At 42.8% G+C, this 18,723-nt stretch overlaps 1 protein-coding gene and 1 pseudogene across 1 annotated transcript; one reads left to right on the top strand and one right to left on the bottom strand.

Annotated features, from left to right (window-relative positions):
• Nucleotides 1-2,583: 2,583 nt before the first annotated feature.
• LOC127542786 (olfactory receptor 13H1-like) lies at nt 2,584-3,537 on the bottom strand. The gene has a single exon (XM_051968601.1). The coding sequence runs from the start codon at nt 3,535-3,537 to the stop codon at nt 2,584-2,586; it is 954 nt and encodes a 317-aa protein (XP_051824561.1).
• A 2,712-nt stretch (nt 3,538-6,249) lies between these two features.
• Nucleotides 6,250-17,354, top strand: LOC127542785 (eukaryotic peptide chain release factor subunit 1-like; annotated as a pseudogene).
• The last annotated feature ends 1,369 nt before the right edge of the window (nt 17,355-18,723 follow it).

The following is an 18,723-nucleotide window of genomic DNA, read 5'->3' as shown; positions in this document are numbered from 1 at the left end:
CAACCAGAGGGGATTTCCTACCCCAATTCTCAACCACTAGCCTCATCACTCCCACTCCAAATCCCTCCTTTCACACACAAAGCAGGTAAGACAGCCTATGTGAAGAAGTAGGGAATCCTAAGGGTCAGACGGGAGACTGCATGTGCCAGGCAAAGTCAAATCAATACCCTTGAGCCCTGATAGAAACATCCCAGAGCCCTGAACCCAAGAGCCTTGGAAGTAGCCTTGTTTCCAGACCAGTTCCCTCAGTTATCCTTCTGTGGAAGGAACAGCCCCTGTGGAGAGGCAGAGGCAGCTTGACCACTACCCCTGTGAGTAGTACAGCCACAGCTACTGAAGACCTAGAAAGGAAAATCCTTGTCACCAAAGTCCTTAGCTCTGGCCAGTGGTTCCACATCAGCACATAGCAAGTGCTTAATAAATGCTTCATATATTTATTCATTCCTTCTAAGCCGTTTCAGATACCACCTCATTTAATTAATGAATTAACACTTATTATAAAACTATTCTGTGCCAGGCACTGTGCTGATCATGAAGGATACAAAACCAGATAAAAACAAAGATAGTCCCTGCCCATAAACAGCTTACATCTAAAGGGGGAAGTCATTCAGTCATTTTTCAGTCTTCTCTGACTCTGCGTGACCCCATTTGGGATATTCTTGGCAAAGATACAGAAGTGGTGTGCTGTTGCTTTTTCTGGATCATTTGACAGATGAGGAAACTGAGGCAAATAGTTGTCCTTCGAAAGAGAGGATAACACATAAAAAGACGCTGAAGAAGGGGGTGTGGCAGAGGTGTCTGGCACAAAAGGGGCAGGATGGAAAGGTCCAGGGAAGCCCAAGAGAAGGGTGGCTGCTAGTAAGTGGGAAAAAAAAGCCATCGATGTCCCTCTCTTTAAATAAAGGTCTTGGAGCTTCTGACCACTCCACCACCCAAAGGGTCTATTCAGAAGACTAGGCTGATGAGATGTGAGGGACAGGCAGTTTCAAGCTTCCAGCACAATGAGATTTTCCAATGATGGAAAAGGAAGGCATGATGGAAGGGACAAGAAAAATCCAAAATCAGGGTGCACAGTGGGAAATGGGGCATGAACTTTCTCTCACCTGCTCCACACATAACTCACCCAGCTGAATGTGATTCCTCTCTCCTCCAATTCCCCCTAGTCCTTGTCCTGAGCCACCTTCTCCCACTCACTCAAACATTTTCATGTATCATAGTTATTTATGTACTTTTCTGAGAAGGCCTAGGGAATAGCACAAGAGGGAGAGCCCTTCCCCTGGTCAGAAGCCCTGAGTTCATTCCTGCTTCTGATACTTTCATGGTATTAAACAGATCACTTTGATTCCTGAACCTCAGTTTCCTTCTCTCTTTAAGGAAGGGTTGGACCAGATAATCTAGGAAGTCCCTTCCAATTATCTGTCTAGGTTCCTATAACTATTCCTTCTCTGTACTCAATTAAATTCAAAGTTCTTTGAGAACAATATCAAAGACATATCCTTGCCTCCTTTACAGCCTACAAAGTATTTAATGTTTCTTGATTTTAAAAAAAATCTCACTTATCATTCTAAGAAAGACTCCATTTATGCCAATGCTTTCTACTAAAAACATTAGAGAGCATGGGGATAAATGGGACATTCCTTAAAATAGGAAGAAGTATCTATCAAAAGCCATCAGCAAGCATTATCTGTAATGGAAATAAGCTAGAAGTCTTCTCAATAAAATCAAGGATGAAGCAAGAATGCTATTATCAGTGCCATTGTTCAATACTGTACTAGAAATGATAGTGATCGTAATAAGGCAACAAAAAAATGAAGGAATAAAAATAGGCAACAAGGAAAAAATTTGCAAATGATATGCAGATATATTTAGAAAACCCTAGAGAATCAACTAAAAATTAGTTGAAACAATGTAGTGAAGTTACAGGATATAAAAATGACATACATAAATCATCAGCATTTCTATATATTACCAACAAAATAAGCAGTAAAAGATAGAGACCTCTGATTTAAAATAATTATAGACAATATAATTGCACTTTCAAGTGCAAGTGTATCTGCTAACACACACACAGGGACTATTTGAAAACAATTACAAAATCAATTTTAAAAAGATCTTAAAAATGGGAGAAATAGAAATTGCTCATGGGTAAGCTGAAACAATAGAAAAAATGATCATTCTACCTAAGTTTATTCAGTTCTCCTTCACTTCCCTTAATACATCAGTCTATGCTTCTCTGTGTCCAAGTACATAGAGTCAGAGATTTAGCAATGGGAGGGACCTTAAAGACCACCTAGCTAAAATGTGTCCAAGACATGAATCACACATGGATCTTCCTGATTTCTAGGTTCTGTCCACTCTCCCACCTAGCCCTGATATTGGATTGGAACCACCTGGAAGATATGGGTTATCTTGTGCATCTGTATCTCCTCCTAGTTCTTATTTCACTACTAATGTACTGAAAAGATTTTTTTACAAGATTAGATGAATATCCCATGACCCAGTAACTCACTGAGTTCAATGCTACAATCAAGCCCAACACAGTCAGCTCCAAATTCCTATTAGCCCGTCCAATGGAGAACATCATTATGAGATCTTCCACCAAGATTTTGTCCTTAAGGTGACTTTCCTGAGAGCAGATTTCATGTCTTTGTTTCTTAAAGTATAAATAAGGGGATTTAACATAGGAGTCACTGCTGCATAAAATATAGAGAAGATTTTGTCTTGATCTTGAGCTTCTTTATTCTGAGGCTTCAAATAAATATAGATGAGTGTCCCAAAGTAGATGATGACCGTGGTCAAGTGGGAGCCACAGGTGGAAAAAGCTTTGAGCCTAGCCTTTGTGGGGCGAATTCTGAAGACTGCTACAAGAATGCGCAGGTAGGAAGTCAAGATGAAAGCCAAAGGCACCGGCATGGAGATGGTAGCAGAAGCCATCATCAGACTCTCCAGCAAGGTAGTGTCCGAGCAGAGCAGTTTGAAAATGGCTTGGACTTCACAGGAGAAGTGGTTAATGGCATTTCTCCCGCAGAAACTCACAGGTACTGTCAGAACTGGAATAACAGTTACCAGGAGTGCCACTGTCCAGGAAGCTGAGGCCAGTCCCCGGCACACTCGAACATTCATGATCACAGAATAGCGCAGCGGGGTTGAGATCGCCACAAAGCGGTCATATGCCATGATGGCAAGGAGGAAGCACTCAGTCAGTGCCAAGAATGCTCTGAAAGCAAGCTGGGTAAAGCAGTCATTATAGGAGATAGTAGGGAAATCCCATAAGGCATTCATCATGATGAGGGGAACTGTGCTTGTGGAGAAGAGAAGATCCAGAAAGGATAAATTACTAAGGAAGAAATACATGGGCGTATGGAGCTGAGGCTCACCCCACACAGCAACTATGATGGCGCTGTTCCCAAGCAGTGTCACCAAGTAGACAATTAAGAGTGTCCAGAAGAGGGCAATCTGAGACGCAGGCTGTTGGGACAGACCCACAAGAATGAACTCAGTCACCTTGCTGTGGTTGACAGTCTCTTGATAATTCATTTCATAGCGTCGGTGGGAAGGTGAGTGCACGGGGGAGGCCACAACAGGACATCACAGTGCTTTAGAAATAGCCAAGAAGCTCAGATCCCCAAATGGCAGTTTGCCAAATGGTCTCTTTAGGATATAGATTTCCGTCAGTGTTTCTCAGGGATCTGCAGGGCTGTGAATTGGATCTAATGGAGAGTGATTGATTCATTTTTTTCCTAAATATCAGTTGATGTCAGACTGTTATTTGGACACCTAGGTTTCTAAAACATGCTTTCCTCTTCACTTTGTAGTGGTGTATTGTTCCCAAGGGTGATCCCCGATGTTCTTGAGAACCTGCGATCTGTAGCCACGCACAGGAGAGGAATGTTTTTTCCATTTCTTTTCCCCAAGACCTGGAAAAGGAGCAGCCTAAAAAGAAAGAAGAGGCATTTGTGAAAATCTCCATTGCCAACCTTAATGTTCTCATGATGACTTAATCTTATTTAACACCTGCTTACAGAGACATGAATTGTTTGGATAAAATGAGCTTTGTTACCATTTGCTAGGTAGGCATATACAACATTGAATTTCTCTGCTTGCTTAAAACAATGCAATTGTGCTTCTCATCTTTCATGAACATTTTGTGGGGTCAAAAAGTGTCAAAAACCTCCCGGTTACTCAGATTTGACATCTCACCATCACCTTTGACACTCACTCCCACCATCCAATTCATTTTGGCATCTTGTCCCTTCTCCCGCCACAACCTCTCTGGCATCCAGCCCCTTCTTTCTGCTCACTTTTCTCCCTTGGATTATCGGAATCCCTTCTCCATTAATCTTCTGCCTTCCGGCTCTCCTCTTCTCTAATCCAGCCTTCCCACTGGGAGGGCTGAAATCATCTTCTTCAAGCCCACATCTGATCACGTCACTCACAATTTGATCACGCCACTCACAACTTTCCCATGGCTTCTTGGCACCTGCAGGCTACACTCACTGTCTCCACCAGCTTCCACAGTCTTCCTTCTTGGCAGTCCCATCCATGTGCTAGCTCTGTTTCAAGCAAGTCTGTGACTACTCGATGGCCAAACTCCAAGTGTTTGGTATTGCCTCCTTCTCCTTGTTTCTTAGATTGGTTATATTTTCCCCAAGCTGCAGCCTGGCATTCATCTCCTTCCTCTAGCCTTCCCTCATGCCGTGGCCATTTGTGTCCTCTCCTCTTTCAATGTGCTTGGGGCCCACTGTCTAGTCTCTCCTTTTCCCCTTCCGCTCTCTTTGCCTGAATTCATGTTGTCTCTCCTAATTCGGGGATCCTTGCCCTTTGGTGTGTCCTGACCCCTTGGGAAGTCTGGTGAAAGTCACCTTACCCTTTTGGCCTCAATTTTCCCTTCTGTAAAATGAATTGGAGGAAGAAAAGACAAACCTCTCCAAGTGTCTTTACCAAGAAAACTCCAAATGGGGACGGGAAGAGTTGGACACAAGTGAACAACAGCCCCTCCTGTAATGAGTACAATTGCTGATGTGCAGTTTGTTGATCTTAATGAGATTTTTTTCAACCCTCCTCCAAACAATGTTCTTAAAGGCACAAAGTACAAGATATAGAACTGCAAGGAAATCAATTATATTGAAATACTCTTTATTAGAAAAGAGTAAAAACCAGACCCACTGATTTCTAGGGCACTGGGACAGAAAGAGAAAGGAAGCTTCTCCAGGACCAAGATTGTTCCCTTTTTAGCTTTGCGTCCCCAGGGCAGAGCACAAAAACCCCAAGCTCTTAAATGTTTGCTGAATGAAGGGGGTCTAGATATAATGGACAGGTGGGAGTCTTTTTACCTCTCAGTTTTCTCATCTGTAACATAGGGAGGTTGTACCCAGGTCCATTTAAATCCCTTCCACCCCTTTTGGAGGAGATACCATATCTGAGAATAGACCGTATTTCACTGGACCACGAGTCCTGAGTGGGCTTTGGAATTGGGGGGTTCCTATCCCCACAGAGCTGTCATAGCCTCAACCACAGAAGGGTTTAACCTTGTAGTGTCCTGAGAAGGAACAGGATAGAAGAAAATTCTGTTTTCCATTTCACACTTGGGTGCAAACCTTATTCTTCCCAGATTTTGTCTCTATTGCTGATGGACACATCACATTCTAAAGGGACCTGGAATTGGGCTGAAGCCAAGCCTGTCTGGGGCAAAGGTCATTTTACTTGCCAAAAAAGAATGACTCCAAGTTTGAACATGACCTGTGGTTACTACCAAGGCTCAGAACTCACCGGGGTTCAATGTCCTAAATGTTGCACTGGGCCTCAGGGTGTAAGGGTGTGCTTACTAACGAGCCAGGCTCACCTCCCTGAAGCCTGAATGGCTGCCTCGAGCTCTCTGTGGAAACGCCTTCCTCTTGGATTGCTGTGGGCTCGTGTTCTAGGGTTTCTCACAGCTGAGGGGGCACGATCCCAGAACATTATACGGGTCCCAGGATTGGAACCGAATGGAGGCAGTTTTCCTGCCCCGTTGCCCTGTCATTGGTTCCCGGGATGTGTCACAGGCCAACAATTGATGGGACCCATTCAGACTGCCCCAGGGGCTACACTGTGCTGCCGAAGGCCTGTCTCAGGGGACCCGAGTCAGAATCCTGGCTCTGCCACAGGCTACCAGATGGTCTTGGTCAAGTCGGGTCCCTACCCAGATTGTTCATCTCCAAAATGAAGGAGTGAGGCCTGAAGACCTCTACACTCCCCTCCAGCTCTGACCCCATGACTCTGGATGCTGAGCAGTCAACAGAGTGGAAAGAGTGAGGATTTGGAGTCAGAACTCTCACTCCCTCCTGTCACTCACCACCTAGAGGATGATGAAGGCCTCCTTCAGATAAAAAGGGAGCAGCCTTCCTTCCGAAGGCCGTGGCGGTGGCGGGTCCCAAGTCGCCCCCTGAACTGCCGGGATTGGGCCATCTCCAGTGAGATACGCTCTGTGGCCACCGAATGACTGGGGCTTTCCATCCTGGCAGGCTGTGGGCACTGTCCGGGGCACTGGCAAAGGATGCTGAGTTTAAGAAGATGGTGGAAGCCTTGGCAAGTAAAGCCCAGAGGAAATGATTAGACACTTGGGCTCCACCATAACAGAGGGAGCAGCGTTCAGGGAGCCAGTTTTCCAAACCTCGGGAGGACCAGGCAGCCTGGCTCCCATGGTCTGCTCACATTTTCAAGAAGGAAAGGACAGTGCCAAGCTCCTTGAGCTCTCAAGCCGAATTCTGTCCCCCTCCCCACCAAGGAAACACTGCTAGGCAATCCTCCCCCAAGGCTCAAAGCGTGTCTGTCCGTTCAGCAGCCCCCGGGGACCTTGTGTTCAGTCCTGAAAGTAGAGGATAGGTCAGAACTCACGGGGGAAGGAGCAGGGCCTTCAGGGAGAGCCCCACGAGGGCTGTCTGCTCCCTGACACAACATGGAGCCAAAGAGAATCCCGCAGCTCCCTAAGCACTTACTTGTAGGCAAAGGTCTGGTCCTTAGACTGTCTGGCCTGAGCCCTCTACAGGCCAGCGAAGGAAGCACAAGTTTCTAACCACCATTTAGTTCCATAGAAGCTTTGGAAGCTGAGGGGTCAAGTGACTTGCCCAGAATCCCTTGCCAGCAAGGGTCTGCGGCAGGATTGGAAGCGTGCTCCTGCCTCCCAGTCTAGCACTCCCTATCCCCTGCAGGGGGCTGCCTCTCAAGAAGCTCATCACCTGCTTAGGGAGATGAAGGGAGAGAGGTCAGGGAGAGACAAAGGGAGAGAAACAGAAAAAGGTACAGAGAGGAGAAGGACAGAGAGACAGAGATAGAGACAGAGACACAGAGACAGATTAGGGCTTTGTGAATTTGGGAGTGTGAGCCTTGGGGAGAGTTAGGATTCAAAGATGAAATTGAAGCTTTCCGCCTAAAGAATGCTGGTACCACTGATTCAAACGGAGAAGTCAATGGGAGGAGCAGCTTTTGGAGGACGGGTAATGAGCGCACCTTGGGGTCTGAGTCCCCCAGCAGGCCCCTCCCTTCAAAGCCTGCTCTCCTGCCTTGTGGGAAGGGGATTGATACCATGCCTTCAGCACCAAGTATTGCTTGCCACTCTGGAGCTGTCAAAAGCCTTGAGAGGACTCCACCCAGAGGCCAAACTCCTGTGATCAAGGACCATTTAGCTAAACTCTTCCCTAAATGATTAAGAGACTCCTTGGTCTCACCATCCCCATTTCAGGGATTCTAAACCACTTTCCATCATCATACATACCCCACTGCCTGGCCCCTCTTGCCATATCTCTTATCAGCACATCCTTCAACCCACCTCCACCCTCCACATCCTGCTCTGACATTATCCACTATGCTCTGTCTCTCTGTCTCTCTCTGTCTCTCTCTGTCTCTGTCTCTCTCTCTCTCTCTCTCTCTCTCTCTCTCTCTCTTGCTCGCTAGCTCCTCTTTCTGTAACAAAATTGCTTTCATCTTCAATCTTTTCTTTTCCTCCTGTTTGCATCTGATGGGTCTCCCTGACACCTGGCTTCTTCCTCATAACACTGTTTCCAGCACTGGATCCACTGGACCAGGCAAGGGAAGTGGCTTCTCCTTGCTCCTCACTGACACCTCTCCCCTACGTCCAAGCCTCAATGACCTCTCCTGCTTTGAGCTTCCCTCAATCCACACCCAACACCCAGTCAAAGCTCTGATCGCTGCTGTCCGTGGGCCTCCGGGACCCTCCCCCATCCTTTGGCAGACAGTTCAGGGACCGGCTTCCAGTTCCAAAGGACATGGATCACTTGAGACTTGGTCTTTCAAAGGAGGAAACAGAGACTTGTGATCTCTGGCTTTTTTCTCCTTCCCATCTTTGAGTTTGTTTTCTTTGTTTTTTCCTCCTTTTCTCCTTAGTGTTACTTATTCAAGGAAGACTGCCCCCCAAGATTTTGAGCTCTTCTCCTTCCAAATGGGGCTAGCTTCCGCTCTCCTTTTGGTTTGGTTTGCTTTGTTTGGGTTCGGTTTTTGTTTGTTCCTTTTTTGTCTTTCTCCCTTTTAGTATTGCCTATGCCAAAGTCCTAGAAGCCTTTCAATGATATACATTCCTCCTGTAGCTCCCTAGGACCTTGCCACCAATGGGTGATAGTGTGAAGCCTAGTGTTTGCCTGATACAACTTCTTCAAAGACAAAGTTGTCCCCAGGCCCTGAGTGTCCCTGGTTTCTCTGAAGCAGTTTCTTGAATATCTAGGGCAGTGGTTCTCCAAGTGTGATGCAGTGAATCCTGGAGGGTCTCTGAAATCCTTTCAGAGGGTCTACAAGTTCAAAATTAGGTTTTTTTCTATTTATGATAAATATCCATTATGTACCCCAAACTCTTTGGACATATTCTCAATAGTTGTTACTATGGTAAAGATACTGAGAAAAAGAGTTTGAGAACCACTGATCTAGGGGCATACAAAATCCCAAGCACATGATCTCTCAGATTCGTTGGGTGCCTAAGACCACAGAAGTCACCTTATTCTGATGGCCTGCTGATCTATGAACCAGATGTGCTCTCATATGGAGATATGGCACCAGAGAAGATACACACCCACTGTATCTTCATTATATATCCTAGCCATGTCAGGGTAAATCCAGCCACCTTTTGTAAATTCAGCGGCTTAATTTGGCACTCATTTAGTGCCAAAATTGAGCCTGAACTAAGGGAGTTCTGACCCTACAGCCTGCATGCAATAGGAGACAGATGTCAGAGCTAATGAGGGGAGCGATGGGCAGTTTCCTGGCCATTTTCACTAGGTAAGTGGCTAGGAATTGTGCAAAGACAAAGGTTTGCTTTTTCTCTGTCACTGGACAGGCTCAAAAAGAACAGTTCAAAGATAGTGGTTTGGTTTAGCCTTTCCATTAATCTACCAGAGGCCAACAGAATTTGTGAACCAAGACCAGAGTTTCTTTATACACTCAACCAATGTTTCTGCTTATAATTGTTCCCATTTCTGTCCATCTTGAAGGTTTCCAGAGCACTTTTCCCAACCTCCATACTGCAATCCACTTCTCCAGCCATGTTATTTCCTGAACAATTGAGTCCTAGCATCCATACTCCACCACCCCCATGCAGAGCCTGCTTGCAAATTTGGCTGCTCAAGCAGAACTGGGGCTAGACTGGAGACATTGAGTAGAGTGTTCACCTTAGGTGCCATTCTTATTAGAATGACCCCTTTGTTATTCAGCTCAACTTGGACCATTGACTCAGGTAAGCCTTTAGACAAAGGAGTCTGATTTCCTGAAGGGGGTAGTGTGTGTGTGTGTGTGTGTGTGTGTGTGTGTGTGTGTGTAGATGCAAGTAGAACACTGTTGAAATCTTGAGTGAATAGGAATGGGTGAAAAACTGTCAGAGGGATGAAGGAAGCTGGGACAAAGAGGGAAAAAAAGACATCGGGTGAAGCAATAGGATTTCAGGATTTAGAAATGGGGAGGAAACCAAAAGGGCAAGTTAGGGGACCAATCTTTAGGCCTCTCTGCTGCTTAGAGCTGGACTGAGGAAAACAGCTCCTAATGAATTAGGGCAATACTTCGTTTGAATGCTGCTTAAAGTTTTCCTCACAAGAGCCCTGTGTGAAAAGCATTACCTGCATTTTACCGATGCGGGAAACTGAGGCTCCCAGAGGTAAAAGGTTTTGCCCACAATCTCCGAGCTCATTAGTGTCAGAGGCAGGATTTAAGTCCAGATGGCTCAGCTTCCTGTCCAGCACCTAAGAGTGTGTCATGCTCTTTTCTCTTACTGAAGAGAAGCAAAGCTCTGGACAGTGGCTAGAGCTGACAATGTAGAAACCCATTCCTTAGCCCTATCCAAGAAGCCCCATCTTACCTGTGGGCTCTTACCAGATCGCCAAGGGTCCTTGGACCACTGAGCAAACTCTGTTCTTACGATTCAGAAGGGCTGCTTGTGGCTGCTACCTTCTCACTGTCAACTTTTCCCTTCAGACTCAGGGCCGACTTCTTGGCAGGCTTAAGGCACATGAGAAACAAAAACTGTTGCCTTCTGCTCTGGGTGGGGCTGGAGGAGACACAAAGAGTCTGCTGGGACCAATGCCCTGTGCTCTTCCCAGGGCTTGGAGAGTCCTGGGAACAGATCCCCACACCTGCTCATTAGAGTAGGCTCAATCACCTGGGAGGACTTGCAACTCAGAAGTAAAAAAGTGACCTCTAGTGATGCACTTCAATCTTGTTAAGGGCTAGGAAGGTGGGAGGAAAAAAATTAGATTTTATTAAGGACCTACTGTGTGTTAGGCACAAATTAGGAATGTCACTCTGTAGAAATACTCCCATCTCACTTTCTACAAGCACCTAAAGTGAAATAAAACATCAACAACAGGGTTTTCTTTGAGTCTTTTGCTGGTTTACATCATTACTTCATTTGTTTCTTTTATTTTCAATTTCAAATTTCTTCACTCTATTGTCAGGATAAATGTAGTGCAGTCTCAGTAGGAGAATGAAGTGCTTAAGTAGAAACGTTTTTGTGCTGGCCCCTGAAAACGTGGTATTTAACTGGGGTTTAAGACAAGGAAATCATGTGCACTCACCACTCTTGAGAGTAAGCACTGGAGTCTGGGCACGTCAGCCTGTGGATGGGGTCCTAACATTGGGCTGCATAGTGGTCTGGGGTCTGCTTCAGAGGACAGAGTTTCTTCCCTAGAGTGACAGAACACGAGGCTGGGGTGGTCAGCAAACTGGGGGAGACCTGTCCAAAGCAAGATGATGTAAATGAAGGCTGCTCTGGGAACTCAAGTCACCCAAAGGAAATCCTGAAACCACTTTAGCACTCGCCATTCATCCCGAGCTAAGTGTCTCAAACATGGGTGAAAAGGATAGGATTCTCTTGGAGTCAGTGATATTACAAACAAGCCAGACAAAGGACAGCCAAGACATGGGAGATCTTAGATGCCGCATGGAGGGGCTTTAGTTGAATAACATATAAGACACAAGCACAAGAAAGAAGCAGGAAGGAGGAAGCACCTCTGAATAGAGGCAAACCAAGTCAGGAGTTAGACCTACGAGGTACAAAACCTAGTCTAGCTTTACAGGGGAGGCAGAGGAATTATATGGTGAGATCCATGGTGTAGAAAAATCATTTTAGGGGCATATCGGCAAAGAGAGACACTTATGACAAGGAACCCGATGAGGATCCTCTTGCAATAGTTCTGGTGAGAAAGAAGGTTCTGAACTGGATTGGAAGTTGTACAAATAGAGAAAGGGGGTGGATGCAAGAGATATTGAGGAGGTGGAATCCCAAAGCATCTACAATGGGTTAGAATGAAGGAAGAAGAGGAAGGGAGAAGAACTCTGACATTGGAAACCTGGATGACAAAAAGGATATTGATGATAGCCTGGACAGAAATAAGGGATTGGGAAGAGGGGAAGGGAATAGGATGACTGATTTTTGCTTTGTACATACTTAATTTGAGGTCATCCAGGACATCCAATTAGAGATGTCCCATAGACTGTTGTCAATATTGGACTGGAGCTTAGAAGAGACACTAGGACTGGATAGATAGGTTGGGAACCATCTGCTTGGAGATACTAATTGAATTCATGGGAGTTGATAGCACCAAATGAGATTGTATAAAGCAGTAGGAGAGCAGAGTGCTCAGTGTGGACCTGAATGAAGATCTAGCAAAGGGAATTAAGAAGGAGTGAGCAGACAGGAAGGAAGGGAATAAAGAAATAGCAGTGTCCCCAAAACCCAGAAAGAAGAGAACATGGAGGAGGTATAGCTAACATATATATATATATGTATATATATATATATATATATATAGCTAACATATATATATGTATATATACATATATAGCTAACATATATATATGTATATATACATATATATATATATGCTATATTTGAGACCATTATTAATTCTTTCTTTATGTGAGGGGAGACAAGTTATTCTTTGGGGAATGCTAGAGTGAGTACTCAGTTCCTTTTTTTTTTATTAAGTTTTTATTGATAGAACACATGCCAGGGTAATTTTTTACAGCATTATCCCTTGCATTCACTTCTGTTCTGATGTGAGTACTCAGTTCCTAATGGGAATCATCTCTTGTCTTTCTATAGGGTTTTTTGATTACAAGAGGCTCATCTTATTTTATCATCTCACTAACTCTTCAGAGCAGTCAGAATTCACATTTTTACTCTATTTGATAGACAGGAAAACTGAAGCAAAAAGGGACTTTTTGCTCAAAAATCTCCTCCAATCCTATGCCTGGAATGGACTCAGCTGGATCGAGCAATTGAGAACATGATCTCCAACTCCACGTACTTGACTTTCCTCCTTGGTAAGGAGGATGCTTTGCTGGACAGTTATCCACCTTAATGGTTCCAACCCTGACTCTTTAAAAAACCTCTATCCTGCTCAGACTCTCCCATATTAGGAAATTATGTGTCAAGACCCCTCTGGACTTAAGTTTTCTCATCTGTAAAATGAGTATTGGACTAGATGGTCTCTAAATACCCTTCCAGATTTGCCATGCCACTTCATTTCTCTGGGCTTCCTTTTCCTCCCTTGTAAAATGAGAGGGTTTGATGAGAAGGTCTCAAAGTTCCCTTTCTGTTTGGACAAAAACCGTTCATTTTTGTTGTCTCGCTTTTCGCTCTTGTAAAATGAGAGGACCAGCTGACATGATCTCTCCAGCTTCTTGCAACTCTTGCCATTCAAAGTGAGTTAATAGCCTCTTGTCCTGCAAAACTCATTGGGCTGTGGTTGAGTCTGGAGACAAATGTGATTTCCTGCTCTACAAGAGAGGGGCCTCTGGACCCACAGCTGCTGTTGTCCTCCCTAGAGGGGACTGAATTCTTGGAATGCAGACCTCTTACTTGAGCTCTCGAACACCACAAATGCACAAGGCTGTTTCCATAACATATGTCTCCAGCATTAGTGAAGCTGCCCTGCCCTGGGCCCCTCACATGCCTGCTTCACCTAGACTGTAGCAGTGACTGCATCACTGGCTGTCTCCCCGAGTCCTGGAGCACAAGAGTCCTGCCAGCAATCAGAGAGCCAGAGGCCCCCATCAGGCATTCTGCCAGGACAGTCGGGAACTGCGATGACCTCGGGCAATCCAGCTCTTCGCACCCTCTATCAGCAGCTTTACCATTTTCATTGATGTGGTCCCAAATTGGGACACGAGGAGCAGGGGTTAAAATGCAAGGTCTTACGTTGCTTTTAAAAGTAGCATAATTGGAGACTATCCCAAAACATTATACAAAGGAAAGAAGTACTTAGCTAACTACCTCTTATCAATTAATATATCTCTATATCTATGGAGACATACATTTTGATTGTTATTTTAAGATAAATTTTAATTATGTTTTTTGTTATTTTCACATAACAAAAATGACACTTAATATCCTTCCCCCATCTCTGAGCCATCCCATATAACAAATAATATGTTTAAAGACCAAAAGAAAGAAAAGAAAAGAAAAAGAAAGAAGATTCAAAGAAAAGGGGAAAATCAGCAAAACTGATCAATACTTTAGAAAAGGCCTGAAATTATGTGTGATACACCAAATTCTTGGACCACTCACCTCTGCAGAGGGATGAGGTGGGGGCATTTTCTCCTTGTTGTTCTTTGCAGTCAGGATTTATCATTTTGCAACATTGACTTCCGATTGGTGTGTGGTTGTTCTTTCCATTGGCCATTGGGCAGTTCTTTCTGTTGTAGTCATTGTGTCAGTCGTTTTCTTGGCTCTGCTTACTTTCTTCTGCACCAGTTCACATAAATTTTCCGTGCTTCTCGGAATTCATGACTTTCATCATTTCTTACAGCACAATAATCTTCCATTACATATATATACCACAGTATATTTAGCCATTCCCCAATCGATGAGATGCCCCACTTTTGTTTTTATTCTAAAATTAACAAACACCAAATAAGATGAGTATGTCCATGTATATTTTAGAACAGGACAGGATTGTACAGGGAAAATGTGAATCAATTTTATGTAAAGATCACTTTTCTTTTTAAGTTTAGGATAAATTAAACATGAAAATTCCAAATGTGTCCTCCTTCCTGCTTATGATTTGTTCTGGTCTTCTTTCTGTTCTCTTTTTGTTCGTTTGTTTAGAACCCCATATTTAACTTTCCTCTTCCTCCCATGACCCCTCCCCAGTCCATTAAAAAGAAAAAAGAAAAGCAAAATCACTGGAGCAATTCAAAACAAATTCCTGAATTGACCATGTAAAAAATGTATACCTCATTGGGAGATTGTGTAGCATGTTTCATTATTGGTTCTCTAGAATAGCAGCATCAAATTGAAATAGAAATAAGGGCCACTAAATTATATCTAAAGATTCCAGTGGCCACATATTGACTTAGAAAACATGTTTTATTGTATTTCTATTTATTTGCCAAATACTTATGAATTACATTTTAATTTTATTTGGGAAGCATTTGAGTTTCTGCATACATGTAGCTGAGGACTATATTTTTGATACCTCTGCTATAGAATGATGCTTGGTCATTGCATTTATCAGAGTCCTTAAATCTTTTGAACTTGTTTTTTATTGTTGTTGTCATTTCATATACTGTTCTGATTTTGTTCACTTTCTTTTAAAGCATTAGTTCATAGAAGGTTTCTCTGAAACCAGCCCCTGTATCATTTCTCACAGCACAACAGTATTCCATTACAACCAAATACCATAATTTGTTCAGCCATTCCCCAATTGATGGGCATTCCCTCAGTTTCCAATTCTTTGCCACCATAAAAATGCTCCTATAAATATATTTTTTGTACATAGGAGTTCTTGCTCTCTTCTTTAGTCTCTTTTGGATATAGACCTAGTAATGGTACTACTGGGCTTAAGGATGATGCTTTATTTGGCAACAGGGCTCAGGTTAGAGCAAAGATCTAGGTTTGAGAATTTACAAATTCTACTCTGAAAGCTAGTATGAGCTAGAGCTTTTTTTTTTACCATGTTGTGCAGCAAACAGGTTAAAACAAAAGCACATGCAAACACACATACATATACATACACACATTATATAGCAAAAAAAAATTTTTTTGGATCAGCCACATGAGGTGTATACAATGGCAAAGTCTCAGCACATGATCAAAATGGGATCAGAACAGGAAAGTTTTATACCTTAAAAATGGGTTTGGTTGAGAACAGGAATATCAATGCCAGCTACGGGAAGGGGCATTCCTAATCAGACCCATATAGTAAGATAGATATATGTTGCTTATCATACCAGACTCTAGTGGGGGAAATGTCCTAATTCAGACCAAAAATTGGATGGGAGTCCAAACTTGGAATCAGCAATTCCAGAAATGGGTGTTGGCCTGCACCTGCCATAGTCATTTAGAAGCCTTGTCCAATCAGGAGCCAGTTTGCTTGTTTAACAGAATCAGAATGAGTTAGGACAGTAGAAAAGTATAGGCTATCTATAATACCTTTTTCAATTCAAGTCAATAATACCAACTATGTACCAGATGCTATGCTGAATTCTTGGGTATACAAATCAGTCCTGATCCTCAGGGAGCTTATGATCTAATGGGGAAAGGCAACATACAAAAGGAAGCTGGGCAGAGTGAGGAGGAAGAATTACCAGGGGAAACCATTTTCTATGACAACCAGGAAGTTCAACCAAACAGAGCTGAAGACACAAAGTGGAGTTATCTAAAAAGTTGAGATCCTAGCCCTCTATAAAGGAAAGCTTTGATAAAAGTTTATTTTACTCTACTCTCTAGCCCTCTAATCAGGAGATAGAGGAAGCTAAATTTGAGAAGGTGTTGAGTATGCAAAGCTGAATTAACGCAATGATGAGATTTTAGGTGACATATAATTTTCTATTTCTTGTCATTAGGACCATTTAGTTTAAGTGACTCTGTATTGAAATCCTATCATTTATACTACACCAAACAGTTTTCAAAAATCACAATAATCCGATGTCCTATGGCTCTGCTGCCAAGGAGGAACCACTGTCACCTGAGACTGGACCTTTAGAGGGGAGAAGATGGCACTGTGGATGGAGAGATAGAAGCCTGGAAGATAAAGAAGTTCATCAAGAACCTGGAAGTGGGCCTGCAGCAATGGCACATTGATCATTCTTCCTAAAGATCAGATTTCTCAAGTAGTAAAAATGTTGGCAGATGGGTTTGGAACTTTATCTATATATGTATCTATCTATCTATACATATATATGTATATATGTATCTATATAAATTTTCATATAAACCATTTTCTATCTATACAGCAAAGACTCAAATTTTATAACAAAGTATCTTCAAATGGTCTGGTTGTTTATCATGGAACAATTGAGACAGAAAAAAAGAAAAAGAAAGTTAATGTTGACTTTGAATCTTTTAAGCCAATCAGTGCATCTGTGTGACAACAAATTCTATATAGAGGCTCTTACAGCAGCATTGTGTTGCAGTCTAACGAGAACAAGTTTGCCCTTATCGTAATAGATGGTGGCGGTACAGTCTTTGGCCTTCTGGAACAAAACACAAGAGAAGTCCCGCACAAATTCACTGTGAATCTCCCAAATAAATCCAGTTGGGGAGGTCAGTTCACCGTGCGTTTTGCCAATAAATAGGTAATTTATGAATGGGACAACGACATAACTACGTAAGGAAGGTAGCAGAGACTGTGCAACTGTTTACTACTGGAGACAAAGTAAATGTGGCTGGTCTCGTTTTAACTGTATGAGCTAACTTCAAAACTGAATTTCCAATCTGATATCTTTGATCAGGGATTGCAATTGAAAGTTTTAAAATTAGTTGATATTTTCTATGGTGGTAAAATGGATTCAGTAAAGCGATGGAATGGTGTACTGGTGTCCTCTCCAACATGAAACTTATTCAAGAGAAGAAACTAACAGGACGATGCTCCCATTAATGTTGTTTTCTATTTTGGGGGTCTACTTTGGCAATCTGACGATTTGAGGCGATACCTAGAGTTGCTTTGATGTGCATTTTTCTAATTATTAATGATGTGGAGCATTTTTTCTATGGCTATTGGTAGCTTGGATTTTTTTTTCCTTTTCAAACTATATATTTATATTCTTTGATCATCTATTGGGAAATGACTCAGTCTTACAAATTTGAATCAATTACTTAGATATCTTGATAATGAGATCTTTATTATAGAAAATTGTTTTCCTTTTAATTATAATTGTATTGGTTTTGTTTGTGCAAAGCTGTAAAATTTTATGTAATCAAAATTGTCCATTTTATTTTCTATGAGCTTTTTAATCCCTTGTTTGATCATGAACTATTCTTCTATCCACAAATCAGAAGAAAACTATAAACATAAATCATATTCTCTTCCATCTTATGACTAAATTCCTCTCATTCATAATGAATGTATTTCCCTCCAGCCTATTCTTTTATACTCTAACTCTCCTTTCTCATTGCCCCCACTTTACAAGTGGTATGAGAGAAGGAATATGCTTAGTATTAGTGCTCTATGTTTGATGTGATCTGATTCTGTTCCCCTGCTCCTCTTGTATTTTCCCCAGACTCCAGTCATAAGTTCTCACCCTTTCTTTCATTCCTTTTCAACTCCTTTTTGCAATATAGTGTCCGGGATTAGAATGGATTTTGCTACTGGTTCATAACTGCTCTTATTCTATCCTTCCTCTTATATTCTCCTTCATCCTCCCCCTCTTCCCTCCAGTTTCCCTCCTAAGTCAAATTTATGGCTACACCCAACTTTCCTGTGCATGTGCCATCACACTAGCTCGGAGGAAAGACTGGTTCTAATGTCATCAGCATTTCCCACATCTTCCTCTTGGTTTGTCTAATTTTCCGTTTGCACCAGTTATGTTAGCCAATTGCCCCTCTTCATCCCCCTTCCTTCCTTAGAGTACTTCTTTTCTCCTCCTTTTCCTTTCTTTAAGATCATCAGAACAGGGGGAAGCTAGGTGGTGCAGTGGATAGAGCATTACCCCTGAAGCCAGGAGGACCTGAGTTCAAATCTTATCTCAGACACTTAACACTTCCTAGCTGTGTGACCTGGGCAAGTCACTTAACCTCAATTGCCTCAAGGGGCAAAAGAGATCATCAGAACATAGCAAAATGACTTCTAGACCCTTGCTTTTAGTAATTTTTCAAATTCCAAGTTGTAGCATACTTATATAGGTACATGTCACCTACCCTTCCCCCATTAGATTTTACAATGTTGAGAACAATACTTAGGTTGTTTGTCATCTTTGCATTAGCACATAGCCTTAATCAAACATGCTGAATCAAATCAATATCTCTAA

This window comes from Antechinus flavipes, chromosome X, assembly GCF_016432865.1.
Source record: "Antechinus flavipes isolate AdamAnt ecotype Samford, QLD, Australia chromosome X, AdamAnt_v2, whole genome shotgun sequence".
In the NCBI taxonomy this organism is placed as follows: Eukaryota; Metazoa; Chordata; class Mammalia; order Dasyuromorphia; family Dasyuridae; genus Antechinus; species Antechinus flavipes.
This window is presented reverse-complemented; position numbering and strand designations above follow the sequence as displayed.